At 42.5% G+C, this 19,177-nt stretch overlaps 1 protein-coding gene across 1 annotated transcript; it reads right to left on the reverse strand.

Moving 5' to 3' along the window:
* Positions 1-769: 769 nt before the first annotated feature.
* Positions 770-18,376, reverse strand: dapp1 (dual adaptor of phosphotyrosine and 3-phosphoinositides). The gene is made up of 9 exons (XM_072365252.1): positions 18,222-18,376; positions 15,449-15,571; positions 14,740-14,873; positions 12,843-12,973; positions 9,931-9,978; positions 9,729-9,791; positions 9,543-9,628; positions 5,140-5,227; positions 770-1,297 (listed from the first exon to the last, which is right to left on the reverse strand). Exons 1-9 carry the CDS (start codon positions 18,278-18,280, stop codon positions 1,274-1,276), a joined length of 756 nt encoding a protein of 251 aa, XP_072221353.1. The 5' UTR covers positions 18,281-18,376; the 3' UTR covers positions 770-1,273.
* Between the last annotated feature and the right edge of the window lie 801 nt (positions 18,377-19,177).

Consider the following 19,177-nt stretch of genomic DNA (forward strand, 5'->3'; position numbering starts at 1 on the left):
AGGTTTTCCCCTTCATCAATACTTCCATATTGGATGTGAACAAGCTGTCTTTGACAGGATATGTACCTCAGACTCTTAAGTTTAAGTTGGATTAATATAAACTCATGCTTTTTATTCATTTTTCCTCTTTTTTTAAAGGAAAAATATGTAAAAAGATGGAACTTTGGAGTTCAGCACGGAGCTCCCAGACTTATTTAAGTATATATAGAATATAAGATGTTTGACTGAAAGCCAAACCAATAGGAGAGAAGTATTGGGTGTGATCTAACTGTTGCCAGGCAGAAGAGAGGTTTTTCAAGTGAATAAAAGCCTGCACAGTGTAACTGTAAAATCTTTCTTTTCCTGAAGGGACTCGGGTTTATTTCTTTTTTCTGAACAAACTCTACAGCATTGGATTTTTTTTACTCTCTCCAATTTATTTTTGGCTGTATTTCTGACTCCAAAAAACTCTTAAAAACCAGCACAGTTGTGTTGAAAACTAGTGTTGAAACACACACAGTGGGTGTAATTCTTGTTCAGAGTATCTGTAAGACACACATCCTTTTGATTATATTTAGATCAGTCTTTGATTGTACATATAAGTCTTCCAGATGTCATTCAAGGGCAGTTGTTCAGTTAGACTCCCTCTAGTGGCAGATACGAGTATTACAAACACATGCCTGCATCCTTTTTGCAGTTTTTGTTGGTCAATGATGCATCATTTCCATGTACCAGTGTTTTATAATGCTTGTGTGAATAATCTCATCAGAATGTTTGATTTGACATTTTTATTTTCATCTTCTGTACATTCATTAGTTATAAACAATGCCTTTGTGTAGTTCCACTCTCTGTCCTGTAGGGGGTGTCATACATGTGTAAAAACAAAAAACTGTACAACTCTGACTTCCTGGATGTTACAAACACTCCTGATAACGCGATGTTACCTTTACAGTCTTCTGTAAATACTGAGATCAGTCTGATGCAGAGTTTTTAAATAAGTTATGAATCCGTCAAACACACACAAATCAACATCTACTGCTGCTACTAAACAATATTATATGTATCATAACCCTGACATGGGTCTGTTTCTTTAAAACCTGCTTTAAATGTGGTGTTAACAGATAAAACCGTTTCCTTCTTCACTTGGTTACAATCTTACTGTTAAAACTTTTGAATTAAAGACTGTAAAAAGGAAACTCTGAGCACTTGAATAAATCAGGAAACGTGTTCATGCAGGTTATGTGACGTCCACGGTGAAGGTAAAGCTCCTTTTCTGCATCTTCAGGGGCAGCTGTCACCGACCTTTTCTCATCTGTGACTGGAAAAAAAAAGTCTTGTTACCGAAAAAACTAAGAAAGCAGCAGATCAGAAGCTGTTAGTTTAAGTGAAAATAGCTTTTACCGCTATACAGAACTCTTGGTTGAAGTATTAATCCTACTGGACAGATGCAAAGATAGTGTGATGAGAGGCTGAAATATTAACTGTTTCACTGATTTTATTATTTCACAGCATTAAAGGAAGAAAAATTGGCAAAAACAATCTGTGTTATTATCGGCCCACAATTTCACAACCAGTGCATCGCTTATGAGCTTCTCTATAAAAGCAGAAGTTCTGTCAGTTTAACATGATGCCAAGGAGGAAAGACACCAGCAATGATCTCAGAGAAGCAGCTGCTGCTGCCATCAGTCTGGGAAGGGTTATAAGGCCATTTCCAGACTATCTGGAGTCCATCATTCTACAGAGAGAAAGATTATTCACAGGTGGAAAACATTCAGGACAGCTGTCAATCTTCCCAGGAGTGGACGTCCCAGCAAGTTCACCCCAAGGTGAAAAAGCCCAGAGCTACATCTCAGACTCTACAGGCCTCAGTTAGCATGCTAAAGGTTAAAGGTCACCCCAAGGTGAAAAAGCCCAGAGCTACATCTCAGACTCTACAGGCCTCAGTTAGCATGCTAAAGGTTAAAGGTCACCCCAAGGTGAAAAAGCCCAGAGCTACATCTCAGACTCTACAGGCCGCAGTTAGCATGCTAAAGGTTAAAGGTCACCCCAAGGTGAAAAAGCCCAGAGCTACATCTCAGACTCTACAGGCCTCAGTTAGCATGTTAAAGGTTAAAGGTCATCCCAAGGTGAAAAAGCCCAGAGCTACATCTCAGACTCTACAGGCCTCAGTTAGCATGTTAAAGGTTAAAGGTCACCCCAAGGTGAAAAAGCCCAGAGCTACATCTCAGACTCTACAGGCCGCAGTTAGCATGTTAAAGGTTAAAGGTCATCCCAAGGTGAAAAAGCCCAGAGCTACATCTCAGACTCTACAGGCCTCAGTTAGCATGCTAAAGGTTAAAGGTCACCCCAAGGTGAAAAAGCCCAGAGCTACATCTCAGACTCTACAGGCCTCAGTTAGCATGCTAAAGGTTAAAGGTCACCCCAAGGTGAAAAAGCCAAGAGCTACATCTCAGACTCTACAGGCCTCAGTTAGCATGTTAAAGGTTAAAGGTCACCCCAAGGTGAAAAAGCCCAGAGCTACATCTCAGACTCTACAGGCCTCAGTTAGCATGTTAAAGGTTAAAGGTCATCCCAAGGTGAAAAAGCCCAGAGCTACATCTCAGACTCTACAGCCCTCAGTTAGCATGCTAAAGGTTAAAGGTCACCCCAAGGTGAAAAAGCCCAGAGCTACATCTCAGACTCTACAGGCCTCAGTTAGCATGTTAAAGGTTAAAGGTCATCCCAAGGTGAAAAAGCCCAGAGCTACATCTCAGACTCTACAGGCCTCAGTTAGCATGTTAAAGGTTAAAGGTCACCCCAAGGTGAAAAAGCCCAGAGCTACATCTCAGACTCTACAGGCCTCAGTTAGCATGTTAAAGGTTAAAGGTCATCCCAAGGTGAAAAAGCCCAGAGCTACATCTCAGACTCTACAGGCCTCAGTTAGCATGTTAAAGGTTAAAGGTCACCCCAAGGTGAAAAAGCCCAGAGCTACATCTCAGACTCTACAGGCCGCAGTTAGCATGTTAAAGGTTAAAGGTCATCCCAAGGTGAAAAAGCCCAGAGCTACATCTCAGACTCTACAGGCCTCAGTTAGCATGCTAAAGGTTAAAGGTCACCCCAAGGTGAAAAAGCCCAGAGCTACATCTCAGACTCTACAGGCCTCAGTTAGCATGCTAAAGGTTAAAGGTCACCCCAAGGTGAAAAAGCCAAGAGCTACATCTCAGACTCTACAGGCCTCAGTTAGCATGTTAAAGGTTAAAGGTCACCCCAAGGTGAAAAAGCCCAGAGCTACATCTCAGACTCTCCAGGCCTCAGGTAGCATGCTAAAGGTTAAAGGTCACCCCAAGGTGAAAAAGCCAAGAGCTACATCTCAGACTCTACAGGCCGCAGTTAGCATGTTAAAGGTTAAAGGTCATGACAGCACAGTCGCTTTAACACCTGATGAGGAGCCGATACTCTGTTTTATCAAGTCCTGGAGCAGATACATGCAAACTAAAATAAGTAGGGGGCTCAGTTTATTAACTATCTGAACTAACACGTGTTGGGAGCGTACCATAGCAACCACAGGCTAATGATTACCGACTCTTCAATGATCCACATCCTGTTCAATCTGACTGTGTTACATGGAATAAGCAGCTTGACAAAATAAAGGTTTGGAGCAGTTTCCAGTCGTTAAAGCTCTGTGGGTTAGAGAAGCTGAGGAAATACTCATTGTTTCAGTAATAAGGAAGTAAGATCATATTACACAAGTTATAAGGACATATTTACAAGAACAGACACGTTCCATCACATTCACTGCAGTCACAAAGTGTTGTAATTCAGAACTTTCCCTCAGCTGCTAAAACCTGGTGATTTCCTCAGTTTCCCAAAAAGCTTCCCAACTCCCCACATATCATAGATATACCCGTGCAGATGCTGCCCTGGTCCAGCAGCCGTCTTACTCTGGTGTTCTGAGCTGCTCACACTGTAAATAACAAAGCTCAGCAGCGTTCACACGTTTATTTCATATACACACGTTTCTCTTTGGCTAACAGGGCGACTGGTCTGATATTCAAATTTAAAGAGAAAATATCACTGAGAAATAACGTTTTCTGTGCTTGAGAGCATATATTTGGGTGAATGAAGTCACTACCAGCTGAAAATGTGACATTTAGAGAGATGTTCAGGTTTTCAGGGCAAAGTTATCCAGCCTCCTCCATCTATATCTCCACCCAACTTCAACTTCAGATGCATTCGCTGTTCATCAGAAGGGGAAAGTTTGCTGAGATAATAACAACATCGCTGGTTATATAGTTCGTTTAACTGAAGAAATAAATTAGCTGAAGATGCTTTACAAGTAAGTTGTTTTTTATGCTAACTATCAAATCTGGCTTTTAACTGGCGTTCTTTCATTTTTCGACCAATCAGAAGACAGAAAGCCTGATTTCCCTTCGTCATTGAATGCACCATCAGTACAGCAGTCATTACAAAAGCAAACATTGGCCAAAAACTGGTCATGTACGCAACAGCTGATCGTGTTAGCAGGCAGAAACCGAAGCAGAACGGAGTCGATATGCGAATTATGACGTCACATGACTTCCGAGTGGCGTTTTTAACCGACCAGCCGTTGTTACGTTCAGTTGTGCTTTTAACAACTTGGGCCGTTCAACACATGATAAAACAGGGATCAGTAGCTAAGTAAAACAATACCTGCTCTTGTGGACAGAGGATTTTAGAACGTGAGGCTTTAAAATGTATGAAAAGCATCACAGAACCTCTCATATTCACCTGTAACAGTCCTAAAGTGTCCTCAAAGTATCGATTACTTTAGATTTCAGATATGAAATCTTGTCATTTTCACTGTTTTATCTGAGGTGAATTTAGGAAAAACTAGTTTAAAGGTTCCATGAAAGTTGTCCCAGTTCTCCAATTTGAAAAAAAATCCTACTTAAACCTTTCATAATGAGATTATCTCTGAACTGATAAATCCAAGCATCGCTTGCTGCTGATCCAGGTTACAACGTGCACAAGATCACATGATCAACACGTTTTCAGGTCCTGATGACTTCAGTCTGACCTCAGTTCTGCCGAGGGAAGGTTTGGGAATCATCTACTTGAACTGGGGATAGTTTTTGGATTAGGGGTCACCTGTGAGAGGGAAGAACAAAGAGAGGACGTGGGACTGGGCCTGGCTTCACTCACCAGCTTCCACTGGAGGATCTTGATCCACTCGTCTGCCTCCACCCCCGTCTTTGCACAAATGTAAAACGTTCGCTCAGGAAACACCAGACTGTGGACACAGAGAAAGCAAAGATGGTGTTCAAACAGGAGGAAGATGCTCCTCTCAGTTCACTTCCTGTACCTCATTGTCTGTTTAACTCTGTAATCGCCCTCCAGCAGCTTCCTATTTCTGCTGTCAGTTTGTTTGAGTTGCTCGCTGTGTTCTTCCCCTCCGTGCCGTTCTGTCCAGCTGGTTTTGTTCTGTAACCGTTCATCTGCCGCCATAAAGCCAGGCTCAGCGCCCACCTTACTGACCACACACCTGGGCCTGTTCTGTGAAGCAGGATTGGTGGCTTGGTGAGGTAAGCGCTGGGTTTTCAGAACCATGAAGCTTCCACCGGTTCTTACCAGGTTGTATCACCATGGTGACCGTTTCTGGACACCTAACTGGAGCAGGTCAGAAACGTTCCAGCCAAAGGAAATGTTTCCGTCGTCTTTAACCGGGAATAATAAAGTTTTATTCCTGCTGACTTAATAAAAGCTAAAGCCTGTATTCGGAAAATCTCGGTTGACTTATCACGTTCTTAACCAGTCTTAGAGTCGGTTAAAGCAGATCACCGAAAGATGGCCTGGATACACCTGACCTGCTGGAGTGCTTTCTCTGAAAAGTATCACATATCAAAACCTTCCTGTTTGGGTTGATAAACTGAATGTGAAACCGTGCAGAAGGTTGTAACTTCAGTAAACCACAACCGGCTACAGCTAATGGGCATTTCTCAATCCCTCCCTGTGTCTCTCGCTATGATTTTAAAGGCTCAAACTTCCCCTTTTTTCAAATAACACAATGCAAAATGCTGCTGCCATGGGGAAGTGCAGCTCAGAAAAAAATGCCCATCTGGGCCCAATCTGATCTGAGGAAGACTCGGTTGGCTTTGTCTGTTTCTTGCTTTTTGAGTTTTGTTTTATTTCAGTGGAAGTAAAGAGTTTCAGGGAAGATTCAAAGCACAGAAACGGTGGATGGTGGACTTTTCTCCGTGCTGCATTACAAAAATAGAGATCTGAAGCTTTTCTGCATGTTGAAGCTTATAGCGTGACAACTAATTGCATTAGAGGAAGAGCGGGAAAACGAGAGGTTTCACTTCGCCTGACGTGTGGCTGTCAAATTTCAGGAGATGATCGTCATACAAATAAATGCAATTAACTATTAAACACTCATTCTCTCTTTATAATAAGAAGAATTACAGTATAGTTTCCCACTAATGATCTAATAACATAAGTTAGCATAACAGGAACATAAACAAAATGTCTGTTAGCTTTTAGCTTGTTAGCTTCTACCACAGTAGAAGATGGCGTGGAGAGATGACATCATTAAAAGAGTGTCAACTCTATCAAATGGCGGAAAACAATGTGGAAATATGATATTTGTGAGAGTTTCGGCTGTTTTTACACAGAAAGTTGAATGTTGTTCATGATGATTCGGTACGACAATTTCAAATAATCGAGATTTCATGATTCATTGTTAATTGTGAAAAGTCTGAAGCTGCGATTACGCTCAACACAAGTGTGATGTCAACACAACGCCGTAAAACCAGTTAAAACCGGAGCTGGACTGGGTGTCGTTCACTCCCTCAACTGTAAACTGCGGTGAAGTCAGCCTCCACTCAGAAAAAGGAGGTCAAACCAGCCCTCACTGGTTTTCTGCTGCCCCGTCTATACTAGATAGTTTGAAATAAAACAAACCTACATTCACAGGTGATGACACACATTTAGCAAATAAATTTCAAAAGTAGAGGCATAAGCCTCTTATTTATATCTGCTGCACCTGGTAGGCGAAAAACACACTTCCTCATTAAGCCACTGTTGCTCCTACTCGGATTCACGCATGCTAACAGAGGCGGATCAGCGCCACAGCGCTGTGGAAGCAGCTGAGTGACATCATCACCTTTAGTGGGGCGCGTTCTGTTATGCTGGATGTGTGAAACTACGCATTAGGCAGGACATTTTCGACTCTCCCCAGCGGGCTCAGAGGCGTATCAGCGGACTTTGACCCCCGTTTGTCCTTTCACACATAAAGAAGGCAGTGGCGCCTTGAAAAGGCAGCTGTGAACGAGGCTTAAGGCTGGATTGACTGCAGTAACAGTAAATGTTAGCCTTTCTACCACACCTTCCTCTCTGCTACACTTCAACTTTCTACGTTTGTCAGCTGATTTATGTTTTATTTTGTTATCTGTAACAACATCTTGAAACATCATGATTTACCTTTGGAATGAATAAAGTATTATTGAAACACTTTGTGCATGTGAAGTTAAAACATCCTGGGAAGAAGACATTTAACAGAAGACAGATTTAAGATTTTAAACAGTGTTGTAACAGCGTTGGTGATGTCTCTGCCACCCGACTCTGACTAAAGACTCCTTTCATTTCAGTGGGATTTCACCTGATTAAACTAAAGCAAAATTACTGGTAAAATCTGATGTTAGCTACAAAGAGCTTAATGGAACGGCTCCATCTACTTGAATGCTCTTGCAGAGGCTTCTGTCCCAACTGGGTCCCTCCGTTGGTCCCAGGATTGTCGTCTAGCAGCTCCTACACCACGCCTAAGACAATCCAAACTCTGTTCATGTGTCGTCCCACGATGGTGGAATGACCTACCGAGCGCTACCAGAACAGGGGCGTCCCTGTCTATCTTCAAGAAGCTCCTGAAAACCCAGCTCTTCAGAGAGCATCTCCTATCCCAGCACTTACCTTGTACTTCCCTACCCCCTCTATCTCTGCACTTTATCTTTCTGCTCTTCCTTCTATGCCTGCACCCTATCTCTACTCTGTCCCCTCTGACAGAGTCGGACTCCTGGGTTCCTTCTATGTAGCTTATTGTTAGCTTTTTATACAGCTGTTATATCTTCGCTTTGGATAAAAGCGTCTGATAAATACAGAAACAGAAACACATAAAATGGCACCTCGACACCAACTACACGGTTTCAACTCAGCATTCGCCAGGTTACAAGGTGCATGACCAGCTGAAACGTCACCAAAATGCCAGAAGCGCCAGCTATGTGATGTCAATTTACAAGATATACAAGTGGGAGAGCGGTGGCATGAACCAAACATAACCCGAGGACACTGTGTCCACCATCACTGCTGGTTGTCAGATGAGAAGCTGCAGCATAAAACCGTCCATGTCCTTTTTTCATAACAATGTGATTTTTTTTATCATAAAAATGAATCTAAACCTAAATCTGTTCTGATGCGTAACCATGGCAATGGGAAAGTTGCTAACCTGTTGGAGCTAACTGAGCTTTCCAAAACCAATATAATGCCTGGAATAAGACCCCAAATCAAGATGAGATGAAGAGGAGACGTCAAGGATGCAGAGCAAAAACAAAATGGAGAAAAAGGAAGAAGTTTAAACCATTTCTTCACTCAATCATCAGGGGAAATGTGAGATCTCTGGTGGATAAAATGGACGAGCTTGGAGCCCTGATGGGGACACTGCAGGAATATCAGACGGAGACCTGGCTGCAGGAACAGCTCTAACAGCTCTCTGCTCAGCTTTAAGACTATCCGGGCAGACAGAGACTGCAGACAGAGCGCTAACAGTAAAGGAGGAGGATCACAGAGCTGGTTAACAACAGATGGTGGAGTCCTGGACCTGGCTGCAGGAACAACTCTAACAGCTCTCTGCTCAGCTTTAAGACTATCCGGGCAGACAGAGACTGCAGACAGAGCGCTAACAGTAAAGGAGGAGGATCACAGAGCTGGTTAACAACAGATGGTGGAATCCTGGACCTGGCTGCAGGAACAACTCTAACAGCTCTCTGCTCAGCTTTAAGACTATCCGGGCAGACAGAGACTGCAGACAGAGCGCTAACAGTAAAGGAGGAGGATCACAGAGCTGGTTAACAACAGATGGTGGAATCCTGGACCTGGCTGCAGGAACAACTCTAACAGCTCTCTGCTCAGCTTTAAGACTATCCGGGCAGACAGAGACTGCAGACAGAGACTGCAGACGCTGTGTGTGACATCATCAGCTGAGTTGTTGCTAAGCTACAGAAACAACAGCCCAACCCACTGATGGAGACCTCTGAAGGTTTCTACCACACCTTCCTCTCTGCTAAACTTCAACTTTCTACGTTTGTCAGCTGATTTATATTTTATTCTGTTATCTTTAATAATAATTAATACTGCAGGGATATAATTTACCTTTGGAATGAATAAAGTATTATTGAACTGAATTAATCAGAAGCTAAATGAAGTTCCCACTTCTGTTGAAAGTGATAATTTAGGCATCACAGCGGTTGATGTTCGATTCCATGAGGTAACGTGTCTAAAGGCCACTTTAAACACGCAGCTCGTCTTTGCTCATGTCTGGCAGTCTGGCCACGTACCAGAAACAGTTGACTCTGTCCTGGGAGTAATCGAACTGCACTGCAGAACAGGACCTCAGATCCAGCGTTCGAATGGGCTCCTCACACTGCAACAGGGAGAAACGACTGTTCACATGTACACATCTGCAGCCGTGAAGCAGCTGCTTCAACCACATGCTGCTCCCAAAAAGCTGAGGTGAGACTCACCGTTTTGCCTTTGAAGTATTTCAGTTCATATCTGTTGAGCGTAAACCACCTCTGCTTCCAGTTCTTAAAAAAAAAAAAGGCCAAATTTATCTTTAATATCAGCTGAAGTCAGTTCAAACCCTGAGCTACACGTTTAGAAATGAGTTACACAACATTTTCAGCAGAAATGAGGAAAGAGTTGTTTCAGTTCAACTGCTCTTACCTTCACAAATGCCCCTTGTTTCACCAGATAGCCTTCCTTCGTGCCCAGCTGCAAAGATAAAAGATTTGCTTCAGAGGAAAACTCTGCACTGAAAAAAGGGACTTTTTGGTGCCATAAATTCTATTAGAGTAACTGTCATCATTTCCACCTTGTGGTATTTTTAAGATTCAGTAAGAACTAGAGTTTCTAAAGTAAAATTAAACATTTTATTAACGTAACACATGAATTATAGGGAAAAAGTACGTTTTACTTCGGTTTCCTCATGTTATTTAAATGTTTAACAGATGTCTGTCCATAAAGCTAAACATTTTACATGAACTTTACTCTGAAAGTGTCGGGTTTGGAAACACATCCACGATGTTAATGTTAATTTGGTGAATTGTCCTTGGACTGGCGACCTGGTGAACCCCGCCTTTCACCCGATGACTGCTGGGATAGGCTCCGCCCCCCCGACGGATTAGAAAATGGATGGATGGACTACCTAAGTTTAAATTCTACAGATATGTAAGATTTACTTAAAGTAAAATGATGTTCCTGCCTATGAAAAGCAAGTACACTTTACTTCATTTGTTTAAATAAATATACTTTAATACTTGGATGTAATCAAGTAAATGTTATTTAATATTTTATGGAAAGTAACATTTACTTGATTCTGGCAAGTGAGTTTTACTTAATATTGCAGGATTAAAGTTTACTTGAATCATTTGCATGCAAATATTTACAATATATTCCAAGTAATAAGTAAATCTTATGAGTTATTTCTTTCAGTCTCCAGCTGTCAGGTGCAACCACCCAAGCACCAAGTGAAGGACTAAACTCAGGTATTCACCGCTGAGAAATTAGTCAATTTGTGTTTTTCTTTTTTAATTTCACAGATTTTGTCTCATATTTTTTAAATATGCAGAAAAATCTGAATAGAACAGACAGAAATAATAATAAAAAAAAACTGTATGCGTCTTCAATGAATATAATGCGAAAAACCTCTAACTGGGAATAACTGAATAGCGTAACGCAGTGGTTCCGAAAGTGGTTTTATCATAAAGAAACTCGCCCACTTTTAGCCTGTAGCTGCTCCTCTTTATCTTTTGACAGGCCATAAATGCACCATAAAGTATTGTTGCTAGACAGAAGCTTTCTTTAATGTACCGACTGCTGCTTCATCAGTCACAGTTAAATCCAAATAACAAAGAGAAGCATTATTTCCTCTCTTTTTACACGACCAGCTCTGCTCTGCAGGAGGAGCATCTGTACGACAGATGGAAAGTCTCAAAGGGGCAGAACTCTTCTGCTTCATACCATCAGGTTTGTGGCCTCTCTTCTTTACGTTTAGCTGCTTTCACAGACCTGTGAAAACCTGCATTAACTCTGTTCCCAACTTGGGAACCACTGGCCCAAAGGACCAAAAACAGCTATTAGTCCCTGTATAAAGTCACTGTGAATCAAAGGCTTATTTCACAAAAAAGACTTTGACTGAAGTCAGTTTCATGCTGGTTGGTTCAAATCCTTCCGTTAGCATGAGGTACTTTCCGTTAGCATGAGGTACTTTCCGTTAGCATGAGGTACTTTCCGTTAGCATGAGGTACTTTCCGTTAGCATGAGGTACTTTCTTTTAGCATGAGGTACTTTCTGTTAGCATGAGGTACTTTCTGTTAGCATGAGGTACTTTCCGTTAGCATGAGGTACTTTCCGTTAGCATGAGGTACTTTCCGTTAGCATGAGGTACTTTCCGTTAGCATGAGGTACTTTCTGTTAGCATGAGGTACTTTCCGTTAGCATGAGGTACTATCTTTTAGCATGGGGTACTTTAGTTAGCATGAGGTACTTTCCGTTAGCATGAGGTACTTTCCGTTAGCATGAGGTACTTTCCGTTAGCATGAGGTACTTTCCGTTAGCATGAGGTACTTTCAGTTAGCATGAGGTACTTTCCGTTAGCATGAGGTACTTTCTGTTAGCATGAGGTACTTTCCGTTAGCATGAGGTACTTTCTGTTAGCATGAGGTACTTTCCGTTAGCATGAGGTACTTTCTGTTAGCATGAGGTACTTTCCGTTAGCATGAGGTACTTTCAGTTAGCATGAGGTACTTTCCGTTAGCATGAGGTACTTTCTGTTAGCATGAGGTACTTTCCGTTAGCATGAGGTACTTTCTGTTAGCATGAGGTACTTTCCGTTAGCATGAGGTACTTTCTGTTAGCATGAGGTACTTTCCGTTAGCATGAGGTACTTTCCGTTAGCATGAGGTACTTTCCGTTAGCATGAGGTACTTTCTGTTAGCATGAGGTACTTTCCGTTAGCATGAGGTACTTTCAGTTAGCATGAGGTACTTTCCGTTAGCATGAGGTACTTTCCGTTAGCATGAGGTACTTTCCGTTAGCATGAGGTACTTTCTGTTAGCATGAGGTACTTTCCGTTAGCATGAGGTACTATCTTTTAGCATGGGGTACTTTCCGTTAGCATGAGGTACTTTCTGTTAGCATGAGGCAAAGATGGTTCACATTGATTTACTTCCACACATTTATGATAAGATACAATATAGTGAAAAATAAAACGAGTTAAACTGTTGCACAAATGACATTAAGGCAGCTCCAACTGTACATTTCAGATGTTTATGATAAATTAATGAAAAGAACTGCTCAATTCTTTTTTTTTTAATGTTTCTGTTTCTGTATTTATCAGACGCTTTTATCCAAAGCGACTTACAAATGAAGATATAACAGCTTTATAAAAAGCTAACAATAAGCTACATAGAAGGAACCCACTGGTCCGATCTCTGAGTAGAGATAGGGTGCAGGCATAGAGGGAAGTGCAGAAAGATAAAGAGATAGAGGGTAGTAGTAACACCATGTGGTTTTAGTTCAGGGAATGAGTGAAAATATGAAGTGGAAAAGCTTGAAGTGTTCCGTGTGCGTTATACCGAAGGTGCCTTGGCCACCAGGTCGTTTTCTGTGCGGCCCGTCTGCACGGCCGTGTGAACCCGCACAGACTCGTAGATGGACGGTTCCTCCACGCGCCAGGGGTACGGGCACCTGAGTACGATGAGGGTTCCTGGTTCACAGACAGATGGGAGGTTAAAACACAGGAACAGCAGTGCTGTGCTGTCAGCTGCAGCTTCTACCAGCACTTAAATGCTGATTAATACCTGCAGAAATCTGACCAGATAAGATAATAATACATTTGATTAAATGAGTCCAGAACTTAGTGAAATAAGTCCAGCTCGCGCTTAATCTTTTTAAACACTAATCGTGATACTTGTCATGAACTTAGACATTATCAGGTCTGGCCTTCCACATGAACAGTATCTGTGATGCGTGCAGGTGGAGAATCATCCAGCAGCAGCATACCAAAGCAGGAATGTAGCTGAACCAGATGGTGAACACAATCAGCCACATCCTGATGTCAGTGAACTGTTTTTGCACTTTCTGTCTGTATACTGTGAGCTCTGACAGGGCCTGACTTCTGGTTTCCTTCTATGTAGCTTATTGTTAGCTTTGATTTTAGCTGTAATGTTATATCCTCATTTGTAGGTTTCTTTGGATAAAAGCGTCTAAATGCATCAACAGATATATTGTATTTTCACAACAAACTGCTTTTTCACTCATTTTCAGTCCAGTCCTTGTACCCGAATGTGCAGCAACAAGGTGATTCCCAAAGAGCTATTAGCTGAAAACTTGGCATATCTCAGCATGGTGTGCAGTGTGTCCTTAAAACATTTGAGGAAACTGGACAAGTGGAGGACAAAAGAAGAAGAGTCAGGCCTAAAAAACTATCTACAGCAGATGAACAGGATCTGAAAGTGATGTCCTTAAGAAAGAGGAAAAAATCCAGCTGTGACCTGACAGGACCTGAGAGATGCATCTGGACCTTCAGCTGATCCATCTACTGTTGGCCCAAGCCTCATCAGAAATGGTCTCCATGGAAGGGTGGCTGTCAAGAAGCCGTTCTTAAGGAAGGGAAACAGGGAGAAAAGGCTGAGCTGTGCCAAATGACACAAGAAGTGGACTGAAAATCAGTGGCAACAGGTCTTATGGAGGGATGAATCCTCCCCAGAGCCCGGACCTCAACATTATTGAAGCAGTGTGGGATCATCTGACAGAGAACGGAACAAAAGGCAGCCCACATCCAAAGAAGAGCTTTGGGATGTCCTTCAAGAAGCCTGGAGAACTATTCCTGAAGACTCCTTAAAGAAATGACAGAAAGCTTGTCTCAGAGGGTTCAGGCTGTGTTGGAGAATAAAGGAGCTCAGACCAGAGATTCACTTTAAAGCTGCTGAGAACTGATAAAAAAACTCTGTTTCTGCCTCAGATTCTGGGTTTATGTTCATGTTTGAACATGTTTCAGTGAATCTCTGCAGCTGTTTTCCTGGAAATATATAAAGAAATGAGGACTGATCGGGACTCTTCCACTGTACTGTGACTCATTAGCAGATTGTACAAACCACAATAATTAAAGTACAACACGGATAGCTCCAGAACAAATGTGCCTGAGGACAAGAACCAAGTCTTGTTTTGTTTGTTTTTAGAAGCACTTTGACCCACAGATTTGATACCATATGTTTGCTTTAATAAGCAGTAAGAAAAATCTTTTCTGTTTCTTTAAGACACACAACTTTAAAAAGTTAGGTTATGGTTCTGTTTTAGACCACTTTTACACTTAAAGAAGCCAACATTTTACAGAGTGAGCCTGTTTCGAACAAGCAGCATCCTTTAAAGCATGGAAATGTACTCTGAAAATGATTTAAACGGCAACAGAAAGAGGGAAGTAAAAGAAGAAATGTTGGTTTACGTCATGTGGCTGCAGGGAGTCGTGTGTACCTGTGTCGCTGCCCAGCAGAGGCTGGTTAGCGAAGTGACTGACGAAGTCCTGAAGGGTCGGAAACTCGTTAAAACCAAACACATAGACGCTGTCTCTGCGTGTCACATGAAAATGCTTCACAGAGTTCTTCGCCCTGTGCGCCAAAAGACAAGAAATACTCACATTAGTGCTCCACTCGGTTTAATTCAGCAACAAAAACACAGAAAACCTTCTTCGAATGTAGATAAAAAAGTGAGCAGGATTAAATCCTGGATATTTAGCAGCCGAATACGTTTTTGGAAATTCAGAAAAGCATTTTAAATATCAAATAAATGGATACAAAGACGGTGCAGATTCACAGATATGAACCAGAGCTCAGTGTAAGTGATAAAGACCCCTGGATGGATTCAAATGTGCCAGAAATCAGCCGATCGCACGGTGAACCCTGGATGAACACAGCAAAGGCAAAGAGTCGGATACTGAAGAGGTTTTACACCACAGCTCAGAGAGGTCAAAGGTCACCACAGAGATGGCTGTGGCCACATGATTCGATGGTAGAATCAGGCACATTTCACTCGACCCAAGGAGCCACATATTGATGTAATAACATATCAAATGTTAAACAGCCCGATCAGACACATCGATGTAAAGAGCAAAGTGAAACGAGAGCAACCAAATGTACCTTTCCTGTGCTGTGAAGTAACAAAATGAAACGGGTCCAACACTGACCTGACAGACAGGGCGAAGCAGCCCGGGCCGTCGTTGCTGTTCCTCAGGAGGTAACTCCCGTCCGTCCCATTGGACAGGAGGAGGGCCTCAGCGGCGTGGCGGGACAGGTCGTAGTGGTACCACCTTCAGGAGAGTCAGAACAACAGGATCTGAGAGGAGAAAAGTCTGCAGGTACGTCTGATCTATGCTGCTCCCCATCGGTCGGCTCAGGGCACCTGACCCCGCCCTCCCCAACCTGCTCAGTTTCACCATCAGAGTTCCTCCGGTTCAGAATGGCCTCATTCAGACAACATTTCCTCCTCCAGGTTCAGCAGGGGGCGCTGAGCCCTCCCCAGGAGATGCGAGGCCTCCCCCCACAGCTGGAGCGCAGGCATGCAGTGATACATCCATCCTGATCGAACTGTCCAGGGTAACACTTCCCCCATCTGTTCTCAGACTTAATGCGCGTCATCTCACGGAAGTTGGTTACATGCTGCCATTCCGACACTTAATTTTTTATCAAACGTCCCGTCATTCCGACACTTTTTTCCTCCTATGGTCGGAATTTTTTTTTTTTTTTTTACATACCGCCATTCCGACAGTTCCTTTTAACAGCCTATTTTTTTACCCTAAACATTTTGCACTAATGATATGCCGGCGCAAATACGCCCTAAAGTTTGGCGCACAAACTTTAGGCCCACAGCCTCGCAAACAAACTTTAATAATCTATTATCAAAATCCCCTGAAATGTCAAATATAAAAATACAGATACTAATGTAACTCTGGCGAGACTGAAACTGATTAAGCAGAAATACAGTGTCAGTGAGCTGTCACAGCAGCCAGCTGGAGCGGAGCTCTCCACAGAGCCCGTGCGTCTTTTGCCCGCTGTCATCGTATGCAAAAGTAATAATTGCAATTACAGATATCACGGCTACTGCACAGGACACAGTTGCGAGCACTCTGCCTTGCCTTGCCAATAGGAGAGGAGAGAAATGACAGCATAGAACGTATAAAACACAACAAAATGCAGTAAAAACGTTCATTCGTGTTATTCACGTGATTTATGAATACTCGCTCCAATTATGGGAAGCGCGGATGGGCTTTGCGCATTTGGCACAAACACACAGCCGTTGCGCAAGGCTTTATACAGCCTGTTGATATCTTAAGGACCTAACTGGTCACATCTGGGAGTACATGTCATGTAGAGATTGTTTTACATGGCATTACAGCTGAACATATAGCTTTCATCCACATTCCAACGTGGGAGAGCCCGAAGACGCATGTGCCAGACGCACAGAGCCAATTTTGACCACTTCATGCTGTTTATTTGCTTTCTTTTAGTTAACTTTCGTTTCTTTTGGATTCTTGTGCGTATTATGGAGCCGTTTCGGTCCATATTTGTCGGAATGGTGGGATGTCGGGATGTCGGAATGGGTGTTGCCACCCACGGAAGTTACCGGAGGAAATAAGAGATCGTTTCAGCCGTTAACTGTGACAGATGCAAAGGAAACCAATAAAGGGATGTGAGAGTTCTTTATTTGCATTAACAGTGGTGGGGCAGCCAAAAACTCAAGAGAAATGACATGAAAAGTCAGAGAATGTCACGTTTTAAAAGCATCCATCAGCCCCTCACACCCTCCTCTGCCTCATAACCAAAACTAGGACGAGGTGTGCACGGACCTTTTCACGTTAAACACGCGTCCATCAGGAAGAATGACAAAGAAACAGCTTAAATAACACTCAGCTGAGCTGACCTGCAGGGAGACATGAACCCAACCCGCTTATTCTACCACCAAAAAGCTTTACTGATCACTTTTAAAGCTTTTATGGGTCTGGCTGCAGATATCAGAAATGTTGCCTTCCTGGCAGCTCAAGGGTCATATCGAGAGGCGACTACACCTTTACTATCAGGGCTCTTCGACTTGTGAACGAGCAGCCTGAGGAAATAAGGCTCCCAGAGTCAGTCGCTCCCTAAAACCCATTTCATGTGACCTTCAGCTCTATTTTACTCATTTAAATCGATTTTTTCTAGTATTTTAAAGCTTCTAAATCCCATTAATGTTGGATTTTACTCCCTGTTATTTGTTTAATGCTTAACTTATAACTGCTTAACTCACAGTTTCCTCTGCCCGGCCTGTCAAAGTGAACTCTGTCTTTAAACGGTGCTACATTAATAAAGTTCTTATTCTAATCATTGCGTCTCTGAGCAGCCTGCTGTGGATGCACCGTCCGTCCGTGCATGCGTCGTCCTCTCTTTGTGTGTCCCTGCAGTCATCTGGGGCTCTGCAGCCCTTTAAGTTTCAACAAATTCCTCCCAAATTGCACCTAAATTCAATTTAAATTTAATATTTAAACAGTTTTAAAGGGCAAATGATTTATCTTTCAATCTGCAGATGAAACCAAACTGAAAGTGTCAGTTAATTATAAGAGAAGAGCAAACACTTCTAACACAGAAATATCACTGTTGGTGAGTAACTGCCTGCTTTTAAATCTGCCTGCTTTTAAATCTGCTTTTAAATCTTCTTTTAAATCCGACTGCTTTTAAATCCGCTTTTAAATCTGCTTTTAAATCTTCTTTTAAATCCGACTGCTTTTAAATCCGCTTTTAAATCCGCTTTTAAATCTGCCTGCTTTTAAATCTGCTTTTAAATCTTCTTTTAAATCCGACTGCTTTTAAATCTGCTTTTAAATCTTCTTTTAAATCTGCCTGCTTTTAAATCCGCTTTTAAATGAACGGTTGTAGTTTGGATGTCATGGAAGAAAGTCTCAATGAAGTTTGACCAAAGAAATTTACCCCAAAGTCTCCAGCTCGTCGCTCAGGTCCTCGGTGGAGGCATCGCTGTAGACGCTCATCTCTGCTGCTGCCACCTCTGAGCTCTGTGATCGGCTCAAACAAAGTTCTGCTGCTGCAGAGGGAAGTGAAAGCCGACCGCCTACCAGGAAATGAGCTGAGACACAGCAGAGGGACTCTAATGTGGGGAGCCTTACTCTTATTATCATTAAATAAAGGTTACAACGGCTGCAACCTTTAAGAAAAGCTTCAAGGACCTTTTCCAGAACTTCTCTTTCTTCTGTGAGGAAAGAACTGGAGGAATTAACATACTAAGCCCCGCCTCCTGCTATCAGACACCATCACATCAGTTCTGAAATGTTGGCTGAAGAGAACTTCCGTTGCAGCCTGTTAAGATCTTTCCAGGAATGTTCCCTGAAGGTTAAAGAAGCCATATTTAAAAATAAGAGTTTAAAAGAGTTGTGCAAATCACTCCTGAATGAAGATAAACTTATTTTTGGAATCTGTCAGGATCTACCAGGGGATCTACCTGGAGGTTACCTGGAAGTTACCTGGAAGTAACCTGGAGGTAACCTGGAGGTAACCTGGAGGTAACCTGGAGGTTACCTGGAAGCTATCTGTTTATGTTTATGTTTGTTTATGTTCATATTTATGCATTTAGCAGACGCTTTTATCCAAAGAGACTTTCATGTAGGGTGGCAATCATACCACTACACTATCTGAGGGTTACCTGGAAATGACCTGGAAGTTACCTGGAGGTAACCTGGAAATGACCTGGAAGTTACCTGGAGGTTACCTGGAAATGACCTGGAAGTTACCTGGAGGTAACCTGGAAATTACCTGGAAGTTACCTGGAGGTTACCTGGAAATGACCTGGAAGTTACCTGGAGGTTACCTGGAAATGACCTGGAGGTAACCTGGAAATGACCTGGAAGTTACCTGGAAATGACCTGGAGGTA

The sequence above is a fragment of the Leuresthes tenuis genome, unplaced genomic scaffold, assembly GCF_036924035.1.
Source record: "Leuresthes tenuis unplaced genomic scaffold, fLeuTen1.0.hap1 SCAF_15, whole genome shotgun sequence".
Classification (NCBI taxonomy): domain Eukaryota; kingdom Metazoa; phylum Chordata; class Actinopteri; order Atheriniformes; family Atherinopsidae; genus Leuresthes; species Leuresthes tenuis.